The sequence below is a fragment of the Elephantulus edwardii genome, unplaced genomic scaffold, assembly GCF_000299155.1.
Source record: "Elephantulus edwardii isolate Elephantulus edwardi_28Jun2011 unplaced genomic scaffold, EleEdw1.0 scaffold00186, whole genome shotgun sequence".
Taxonomy (NCBI): Eukaryota; Metazoa; Chordata; class Mammalia; order Macroscelidea; family Macroscelididae; genus Elephantulus; species Elephantulus edwardii.
In genome coordinates, this window is record NW_006399936.1 from 1103768 (window position 1) to 1114657 (window position 10890).

The window sequence follows — 10890 nt, forward strand, 5'->3', positions numbered from 1 at the left end:
AGGCCTCTCCCTCCAGAAGAGAGGGACTCTCAGGCCAGGCCTCAGTGGCTACTCCAGAGCCCAAATAAATGGGCCTCTGGGTTAAAAATCAAAGAAGGTGTGAACCGGCAAACACGCAGTGAGAATCGGGAGAAGAGGACTGTCCACCCTCCACAAGCAGTGAAGCCCGAGGTAGGATTAGCATTCACCTCTTTGGCTGAGTTGGCAAGGTGTATTTTAACAATTTTTCCTCAGTACACAAGGCACTCAGCATGCATATTCTAGAGACAACGAAGTAATATAGGGGTAGGTAGTATCTCAACCAAAACCTTCACTGCCGAACCATCACTTCTGATTCACCTCATAAATTTAAGTGTGGATGAAATTTATGGGGGATTTCTAGCTTTATGATAGGCGATTGGATAGTGTGAGGCAGCGGTTCTGAAGGGGGTGATCCTGGGACCAAGTTCTCCAAGGTACGGCCAGCCCAGGACCTGCTGAATCAGAAGCGCAGAAAACTGTGCTGTAACAAATCTCTCTGAGGATTCTGACACATCTTCATGTTGGAGAGCCACTGTCCCAGTGAGAGGCCTCATGGTCTAGACATCCAGCCCTGATGCTTCTGATAGTGACGGGAGTCTAAGGCTAAAGGAACCACTTACTCCACAGAGGAACTCTAGTGGCCCTAGTCAGAAGGGAATTGCCTGGTAAAGCCAAAGGTGGCACCTCTCTCTCCGGTGGTTCGAATCCACCAACTCCTCCTCAGGTGAAAGATGGACAATCTCCCCTGGTGCCATTTACAGCCTCAGAAAACCCACTGAAGGATTAGCTGTGAGTCTGCTGGAGTCTAAAGCAACGAGTTTTTCATTATACAGGGGTCCTCAGGTCTGAGCCCTTTTCTCTCTCTTCCTTACCCTCAGCTTCCTCCTAGAGTCCCAGGCAGCACCCCCACCATTGCGCCTTTACCCCTTGTCTTTCCTGTTCCCAAACTCACATTTCCCCCCCCCCTTCCCCACAGATTCTCCTGTTCAATACTTCACTCCAAACTCTCACCTGGATCTGCACCCTACCCTCCCACCCTTCTTAGAACCCCTGGAGACCCCTAATGCCTGTCCCCCTCGGTGCAGTCTTCAGCCCCAGCAACCCCTACCCTCACCTGTCTCCCCCAGTACTAAAGAACAAAGTCTGAACCCCTGAGTCTCCTGGCCCCAGCACCCCTCACCCAGCCAGGCCCGGGGCTCAGGCCTCCCCACCATCCTGCCCCACCAGCAGCAGCGGCTGCGCGTTCTTGCCCTTGTCATGCCAGCACACGTCAAAGAAGGGGTACACTGGCCCGGGCAGCCGCTCGCGGAAGGCAAAGAGTAGCCCCAGCTCGTCGGGGTCGCTGGCGTCGTAGAAGGAGAGGACGCCCTCGCCGAAGCTCAGGTAGAGGCCCAGGCGCGTGGGGCGCCTCTCGGGCGCGGGCAGCGGGCGCGGCTCCTTGGCCTCCACGTGCGCCTCCAGGGTCTTGCCGTCGCGAAGCCCCAGCAGCCAGAGGCCCTGCGAGGGCACCGCGTGCAGCCGGCCACGGCGACCCGCGTCGGCCGCGATCACGCCCAGGCCCCAGCGCGGCTTGTCGTCCACCTGCACCTCCCAGTAGTGCTCGCCCTCGGACAGCAGCTGGTGCGCCACCACCGCCACGGCCTTGTCGAACTGGCGCGGGTCCTCGGCAGCCGGGGGCGCCTTCTGCTCCGAGCACTCCACGCGGCGACCGGACGCCGACACCACCAGGCTCGGGTGCGCCGTGCTGGGGTCAAAGGTCAGCTCCACCAGCGCTGGCAGAGGGACAACAGTCAGGCCTCCCCCCTGCGTGGTGGCCTCTGTTGCGACCCTTTCCAACCCACCTTAACACTGAGTTGATGCGTTAGCCTGAGCTGGTCGAACCCCACCAAATACTTGGAGAGATGTTTTGCTTACTGACTCTGTTTTGTGCGTTTCCGTTTGCTCAGCTATAAACTAAGGCCATACTGTTTTCCTCCAGGGTTAGGGGGAGGAGAAAGTTGACACATGTAACACCATCCCAGGCCCAGAAAATCCCACAATTATCAGAATGGAATGGAAGCCTGGTTCTAGGCCAACGAGCCCCTAACCCACCTGGAGCCTGACCTCAGCTAGATTTGAAGCGACTTAGTATGAGTTTACTCCTGGATAAAATGTGGTTCCTCTGTCCTCATCTGTGCTGAATCTGGGGTGGGGGGGGGTTGGTTCATGGGTGTATGTCTGGGAGCACTATCATCCATGGAACCACGAACTCCAGCAAAGGGAGCCCACAGCCACAGGCTACCAGGGTCACTGTCTGACCAGGGAAGCCCCAGGGCCCCAGGAGTTCTGCAATTCTCAGCCATTAACTGGATGGGATTATCATCTCTGGTGGAGACACAGAAAGTGGCACATGGAGTCAAACCCAGACCCCACTCTCCCAGGTCTAATTCCATCAGCAGTAAGATTCCTGAAGTCAGCAAGCAACCACTCCATGTCAACTGTCAATCCCACACCTTCAAAGGTCTTTTACTTCCTCTGAGGAGTATGAGTTGTTGTTAGGTGCTGCAGAGTCAACTATGATTCAAATTATGAACATGTGGGAAACCGGAGGCCAAGGAGGAATATCCACCCTCTTTGACGGCTTCCTCAGCTGAGATTGGGAAGTCTTTCTAGGCATGGCTGGAGCCTCCATCAACCACACAGTCACACACACAAACCTGGTGCCAGAGCCCCTCCCAGTACCTGGCATCATGAGAGCCCGGAACATCTTCCTCCACACCTGGAATTTGAAGTCATCTGAGATGATCGGCAGCTGGATGTCCAAGCGGGCAGGCAGTGGGGACTCTGACAAGATCTTCTGCAGCCTGAGGGTAGGGAGGTTGGGGAAGGTGTCTGTGAGGGAGCTTCCTGGAGGAAGTGGTGGAGGGACCAGAAGTACACCAAGAACAGGACTGCATGGAATTCTGAGATCTGTCCATATCGCATGTCATCTTAAGACCCTTTCCCCTGCGATACAGTCCCCACTCTCAGCGCTTTACAGGTGGCCCTACCTGCCATACAGTTTCATCTGCTGTCCCACCAATCTCTATACCTGCTCATCCGTCTGCCTACAGTATTCACCCTCCAACTCCTTAGTCAATTCCTAGCCATTCTCCCAGAATCCCACTCAAGAGACTTAAATGGAGGTGTGCAAGTACAGTGTGGTGTCCCTAGAAGACTGGGGTCTGCTGGGGAAAAGGGCAAAGCCAAGGTTGCTCTCACCTGCTGGTCACCAGGCAGTATTTCTGGAGAAAGAAAAAGAGAGGATAGAGGTGAAGAGGGCAGGAGGGATACCAAGGACCTCTAGAAGAAGGTGCAGAATCAGAAAGAATCACGGAATCAAATGAAACTCCAAATTAGAGGCCCCCCTCGCTCTTTACCTCTGTGTCAACTAGGAAGAGAGGCAACTCCTTCCCGAGAAACTCAAATTTCACCTGTTATTGTTGTTGCTGTGTGCAGAGCAGATAGTGGATTCAAACCATATACCTTTGGAATTGTAACCTAACTTCTTTCCACTAGGCCACCAGAGCTCCAATTCTTCTTGTTAGATTGTCCTGATGAATACAGATTTACTGTGTCTAAGTGTCTTAAACGGCGTCCTTGTGCAGCGCTCATCCTAAACCCCTGTAACAGCAGCCTCAGTGTGTGACCCTGGTTCGCCCTTGCCTCGCTCTGGGCCTCATAGTCTTTGCCTGTGACATGAGTGAGGTCTCTGGGGACTGAGAACCCACCATAAGGAACTCAGTCTGCGGCTTGTCGGCCACCTCTTCCAGCACTTTCTCCATCTGCCGTAGCTGCTCCAGGTACGAGCTCAAGCCCCCCAGCTCCCGGCGCAGGGCGACCCCAGCCTCCTCCCGGACACGCTCAGCCTCTCGGTCCAATGATGCTTCCACGGCAGACAGGAACACCCGCATCTTGCCCAGCTGCTCCCCCACAGCCCCCCGGAACTGACGCACGGTCTCCTGTAGAGGGAGGTAGACAGGTCAAAGTCCTTGATGGGGGGGGCCTCCTAGAGTGGACCCCGAGTCCCCAGGCTTCGGCCGGCTGTGCCCTCACCTCCACCTCCACCAGCTGATGCTCCAGCACCGCCACGCTCTTCTCCTTGCGCATGCGTGCCTCCTGCAGCTGCAGCTTCTGCTGGGGGAGCTGCGTCTGGCGGTGGGGCACGAAGAAATGATAAGGATACCGTCCCCCCACCCCAAACCCACCTCTCCCACACTAGGCCTACCTGTTCCCTCTCAACCTCCAACCAGGCTGGTATCCGACCACTCGTGGCCCAGTGAATTCCTGCCCTTTCCCCTCCATGGTCTGTTTACTAACTGCCCCCTAGTCTGGCCCTCCCTGAGGCCAGACTCTCAGCAGTAAGAGCCTCAACACGAGGATGACAAACGTCTAGAGCAGGAAGAGCAGGGGGGCTGGCACACAGCAGGTATGGGGGGATGTGTGTTAAGTGGAACAAGAAGAAATGCAACCCCTGTTCCTAGATGTCACCCTGGACTTAAAAGTTGAATGTTATTCAAAAGCTCCAGTGAGCCTCCAGAACGCCCGTGGGTTCTGCAGGAGAGACTGTGGGGGGCATCTCAGCCTAAGCCGGCCTGTCTGGGAGTCCTGAGACACAAGTGGGGGAGAAATCCCCACGGTGACTGTGGAAGCCACTCTGCTCCTAAGGGGGACACTGGTCTAGAAAGGGGACCCAACAGGGCTCCAGTCTCGCCTCCTGTGGCTTCAGGCTACAGACTCTGTGCACTGGGAACAGGATCAGCCCCCCCCATCTCAGCCTGTGGTGGAGACAAACTTGTGCCCCTGGCCCTCCATCTAGGAGATTCTAGGCGTGCTGCTGGGCGAGGCTGCTTCCCCACCCATCACCAGGTTGGACCCTGACCAGCTGCCAGGCCAGGCTCCTCCCCAGACCACCCTCCCAGGCCTTGGTCCCGCCCGATTCTGGGCAAGGACGGCCAGGCAGTGAGCATTGGAGGCACAAAGGCTGCAGACTGAACCATGGGAAAGAAGCGAGACGCCGTCCTGGAGGCGCTGGAGAACTTGACCTCCGATGAGCTCAAGAAGTTCAAGCTGAAGCTGGGGGCAGCTCCTCTACGGGAGGGCTTTAGGAATATCCCGCGGGGAGCCCTCGGGCCCCTCGACGTGGTGGACCTCACGGACAAGCTGGTGTCATTCTACTGCGAGGACTACGCTGTGGAGCTGGCTGCCGCTGTACTGGTCGAGATGGGCTTGCAGGAGGAGGCAGGGCGGCTTAAGAGTGTCCAGTGAGTGAGTCCCTATTTATCCATTTCACCCTCAGCTTTGGTCCTGGATGCCTGATCTCTTCAGGCCCTCTGCTGTCCTCTTTTCCCCTCAGGCTCTTCCTTGGAGCCCTCACCACACCTCTGATGGGTTCCTTTCTGCCCCCTTGGGGTGGGCTAAGGAGGCCCCAGGAGTCCTGTATCCACATTCACTTACCCTGCGAGGAAGCACCTGGAAACCCCATTCATATCATGCTCACTTCTCTCTTTGCAGATAAAGACAGTCTAAGTTAGGCATTTGGAAGTCAACAGAGGTGAGTCTGGGATAGGAAGCCTCCTGGGAGGGCATCCCCTGCCCTGGACAAAGTGGGACACCAATTGTAAGCTTGGGGGCTGGAGTGGAAGAAAAGGGAGGGACAAGACTGAGCCCACATCTGGGTGTCTCAGATGCCACACTGAAGATGGGATCTACCCGACTCTAGGATTCCAGGGGTCAAAGAGAGGAGCAGAGCTGGTATGGTGCAGCAAAGACGCCCTCCCAGAAGCCTAAACTCCCAGAAATCTGCCTCAACGCCAGCCCAGGAAATGACCACCAGGTCTTCACTGCACTGTCTCCACCCCTGTCACTGACCTTTATTTATCTACAATCCAATAAACATCTCATGACAGACTGCCCCGCGTCTTTGTGGTCATATATTCGCCGCGTCTGTTGGCATGTGCATGTTGTGTCTGCCTCCACTTGCCATCCGTGTGATGTGTGTGTGTGTCTGTGTTGGTGGAGACCTCCGGCCACTTGTGAGCGAGTAGCTGCCTATATATGTGGCTTTTATTTGAGGTTCTGTGTGTGAGTACACACAGAGTCGTATTTAAGGTGTAAAGGGTATGGCACATAACATGGACGTCACTGGAGGAAGGGAGGCTTCACCGAGCACCTTCTTCGAACCATCACAGTTCCATGGACAGCAATGTGAGAGCATCCAGCCATTCCTAACAACGCTTTCATTAACAACAAAGCCTCTAATTGCCAGAGGCTTTAAGTAGATAAGTCGGGTCCTGGGTGCGCGCATCACTGTGCACGTGGTGGTGTGTGAAGTGTCTTGCCGTCATCCAGTAACTGAATCTGCTGGGGTTTTGCCGGAATCTCAAGCCTCAGGGTGCACACAACTGCACTAAGAAAATTCCAATTCCAACCAGAAAAACCAGCCTGGATTGGGTCTCCCATGCATAGTGATACTGCCCATGGCACGTTCTGTAGTTCCGGGGGCGCGTGGGCCTGCCGCTCCGCGGTGTGGCTGTGCAGCCTGGAACAGACCTACTGCCACTCTCTAGTCTGTGGCCTGTGCACGTGGATGAGCCAGCCAGAGGCACGTGCTAGGGCGCGCCACAGAGCAGTTCCTATTGGCCATCACCGGTTGCAGGACCAACTTTGAGAGATCATTGGCGATTTAAAACTAATCATTATAGGCACTCTTATCCATAGATACGCCCCTGGGGCCAGCCTGTTGGTATTACCCAACCCAGTTTACAGAAGCCAGAGGCTCTGATTGCGTCCCAACTCTACCATGCTCCGCACAAGTTCATCATTCAGGCGAGCTTGCGCATATGAGGCAAGGGAATGCAGGTTTCCAGCTTGAATCCGCGCCGTGGGGCTCCTCAAGACTCCCCTCTCTGCTCCACACCCCTATGGGCCTCTCTGGTCTGAGGACCTGGCCTGGCCGCACCAGACAACAGTGTTCCTTGCAACTCCAAGTTCCTATGCGCCCCCGACGCTCAGAAACGAGAGAACAGCAGCCCGCCCATCAGGCCCCGCCCCTCATCCGCCAGGCCCCGACCCCATCCCACCACGCCCCTGCACCTTGAGGCGTGCGTGGGCCTCGGCCGCCTGCAGTAGGCGGTGGCCGCGGTGCGCACCGAGTGAGGCGCACACACCGCACACGAGCACGCGGTCCTGCTCGCAGTAGATACTCAGCGGGTCCAGGTGCTCCTCACAGTGGCCCTGTGGCACCTGCGCCAGCCCCTCCACCAGGCGCGCCAGCTGCTGGTTGGTGCTGAGTACATGCGGCCGTGTGGGTGCCTGACAGCTCGGGCAAGGCACGCTGCCGTCGGCCGCCGGCTCCCCGGCCACCCGGCCCAGGCAGGCGCGGCAGAAGCTGTGGCCGCATTCGGTTGTCACGGGCGCGTCGAACAGCTGCAGGCACAGCGGACAGGACAGCTCCTGGTGCAGGAGGCGAGGCGCAGCTGACATGGTGGGTCTGGGTGGAGGAGAGGTTGATCAGGGGAGCCCAGTGGGGCTGGTACCTGGCCCAACCCCAATCCCAATCCCACATGGAGAGGAGACCCAGGTTACCAGGCCCTCTCACATTCCACCCAGGCAGGGACCCTGGTTCTGGCCTAGGAAGAAACAGTATTCTTTCTTAACCTCAAAGGCAGCTTTGACTGAAGTTCGGCCTGGTAAAAAATGGCCCCATCGAATAATTTCTCAAAACTCCAGTTCCTAAGCGCCAGCCCAAGTCCCAAGGACGGATTTACCCACTGTCCTTGTCCCTGTCTTAGCACCACGCCTCAGCCTCTGACCAAGACCAGGCCCCACTCCAGCCCAAAATTCTCCAGAGCCCTTATCCCTCCTGCCACCCCCCTTCAAAGCTCCCCTGCCTGCCCCCCAGGGCTCTCCCGCAGGACTTACACGTCTGAATGGAGATCTTGGGCCTAAAGAGACTCGGAGGCCCAGTCAGTCAGGACGAACCGCAGGCCAGTCAGAACTGTGTCAGAGACAGGTGTGGAGCAAGCAGCCAGCACAGAGCAGGGGGAGTGCGCCCGGGAGGGGCAGCTGGCTGTGGATGTCAGGGTGATGGGCTGACAGGAAGCCAGCCCAGGGCTATATTTAGCTGCCCTGCTCTTTCCCATCATTCTAAAAGTGAGGACTGAGTGGTCACTGGTAAGGCATCACATGTCAAGGCCACCTGTTCTGGCCCATCCTATTGTCTGCCCCCCCAGCCTGAAACCAGTGCTCTAGCCAGTAGACATGACTCCCCGCACCACAGAAAAGACAGAAACTGACAGGTATTCTTCTCCACTTCTACCCCATCCCATCATCCTGTGCTTTCCAGCCTCTCTTCTCCCCTTAGGGGACCCCACCATCACTTTAACCCACTCATGCTTAAAGCTGTGACTCATCAAGGCCACTCTGACAGTTCTACCCTAACCTGCATGTGGCTCTCACCCCCAAACACACCCCACCCCGAAAGATTTCCTTCCTCCACGACTGAGCCCACAAGCCATGGGCAAAGTGGGACACCAGTTATAAAACTCTGAAAAATCAATGATAGAGGGACAGCAGCATGACTGAATGAACTGAATCCAGAGCCTGCAGCCCACAGCCAATCCCATCCGTGGGGCCTTGGACTTTCAAGGTTCTCCTGCTGTGGCCTCTGACATCCAAGGCCCTTGACACAGCCAGGCTTCTGACTAAAGTACAGGGTGAAATCCATTGCCATTGGGAAGCTGGAATACAGGCTTAACTCCCATTGTGTTCCCTTAACTGAGCTCGCAGAAACATCTGCTTGTTTTCAGAAAACAAGCCTGCATATGTTCAGATGGCATCGCAAAGACAACACAAAGGTGTTAAGAAATGCCATAAAGGGTTTCTTGGGCTTTGGGGGGTGAGGTTATGTCCTGAGAGACCCTTGTCGTTGTGAACTCATGGCTGATCCTTCAGCATGTTTTCAGAGACAGTAGGTCGCTTGGGAGTAGATCTCTTATCCTTCTTTCTACACAGCAGCTAGTGGACTAGAATTGTGTCTTTGGGACTGCAATGCTTTTTACCACCAGGCCACCAGGAAGTTATTGTTATTGTTTGTTATTGTTATTGTTATTGTTATTGTTATTGTTATTGTTATTGTTATTGTTATTGTTAAGAACCATAGAGTCGGAACTGACCCAAGCTGATTCTCCTGCAGGTCTTCAAAGGCAGTTAGTGGCACAGGAGGAAATTGCCCATCCTTCTCCAATGGAACAGCAGGTGGCCTCGAATTGCATGCCTTTGACTTGGCAGCACAACTCCCTTACCCACTGGGCCACCAGAGAGCCATAGTCAATCAATATTACAGCTGTAATTTTTTTCCTCCTCACTTTATTCCCAGCTACTACGTGCAATTCTTTGTGAACAACTTGGTATATCGATTTTCCAGTTAGAACATTTTCTTCCTAAACTCAAGAGGGATCTAAACCTTAAGCCTTACAAGCAACTCTGTAAGTGTAAAATGTTTTCATTGTTCCTGTCTGCTTGTGGAGAGCGCTGGTGGCCTAGTGGGTAAGGAGTTACACTGCCAACCCAAAGGCTTGAGGGTCAAATCCACCAGCTTAGGAAAAAGATGGGCAATATTCTCCCATTAAATTCACAGCCTCTTGAGAACCTGCTTGAGACCCATGAGTCTGTTTGGGTGTAACAGCAATAAATCTGAGTTGTAGGCTTAACTGCTTGTGGTGTTTGCCTTTAGAAATCTCTGTGAAATTGCTCTTTGGAGCATCAGGTGAAACTAGACTTCTGCTCCCAAGATAAACTTTTACTTTCACAGTATGGGTGTACTTCTGTGCTGCTGTAATTACTGTGGATTACTTAACATGACACTTCTAGCCATAAACTCACTGCCTACAAGTTGATTCCAGCCCACGGCAGTCCTCAGCAGGTTTCTGAGGCTATAAAGCTCAACAGGAGGAGCTGGCCCGTCTTTCCCTCACAGAACAGCTGGTGGTGGGTTCAAACCACCAGGGCGGTGCAGCCTTTGGACTGCCAGCTTCGCAGATTATTCTGCCACTTTTCTAGATCTTTACGTTGCACATCAGATCTGGGGCTGGTGGTGCCTCACTTGTTTAACCTGCCTGTGAGGATGACCACAATTTCCCCTGCTCTGTGATCATCCGGGATTTCAAATCCGCCAGTGTAGCCACACTGTAAGGAACAGAACTATGACTTTGAAGCACGGCCTGCTAAGAACCTAGCATTAGCCTCTCTTTTCAGCAATGGCAATGCTCTTGAGAGCATCAGCCAGGACATTCATACGCACCACTGTGGTGGCACAGAAAGATGGTGGAAAGAGCTAGGAGAGGTTCTTAATAGCAGATTTTTCCCGCTGTAACACGTCTTTTATTTTGTTTTGTTTTATTACTGTTACCAAGGGTGTAGATTGTGGATCCAAAGACAGTGAAATTGTTGCATAGTCTCCCTTTTTTTTCTTTTCTTTCTTATTGTAAAACATGAGGGTGTTTCTGTGCCTATGGTTGTGGCCCCATCTGTACATCAAATAGAATTGGGATGAGATGTATCTAGAATTGTCACCTTCCTGAGTAGCATTTTATACTAGAGGAGAAAAGACACCAACAGATTCAAAGACAGTCTATTACCAAAACAGCAACTCATTGCTGTCAAGTCAAAGCTAACCCATAGCTGGTCTGTCACTAGGGGTTTTTTTTGTTTGTTTTTTTTAAAATTTCATCTTTATTATTTTTTTTTAATTTAGGTTGTTTATATTTCCTTTCAATGAACATCTACAGAGATTTTGGGATTCCATTCATTCATTGTTGCACCCTTCTCCCCGCACAAACCCCTCCTCCC

General features: G+C 53.8%; 1 protein-coding gene across 1 annotated transcript; it reads right to left on the bottom strand.

Moving 5' to 3' along the window:
* Window positions 1–1044: 1044 nt before the first annotated feature.
* Window positions 1045–7524, bottom strand: TRIM72 (tripartite motif containing 72, E3 ubiquitin protein ligase). Its single transcript, XM_006896487.1, has 6 exons — window positions 7135–7524; window positions 4096–4191; window positions 3771–4001; window positions 3262–3284; window positions 2743–2864; window positions 1045–1793 (listed from the first exon to the last, which is right to left on the bottom strand). The coding sequence occupies exons 1-6, from the start codon at window positions 7522–7524 to the stop codon at window positions 1219–1221; spliced, it is 1437 nt and encodes a 478-aa protein (XP_006896549.1). The 3' UTR covers window positions 1045–1218.
* Window positions 7525–10890: the final 3366 nt, after the last annotated feature.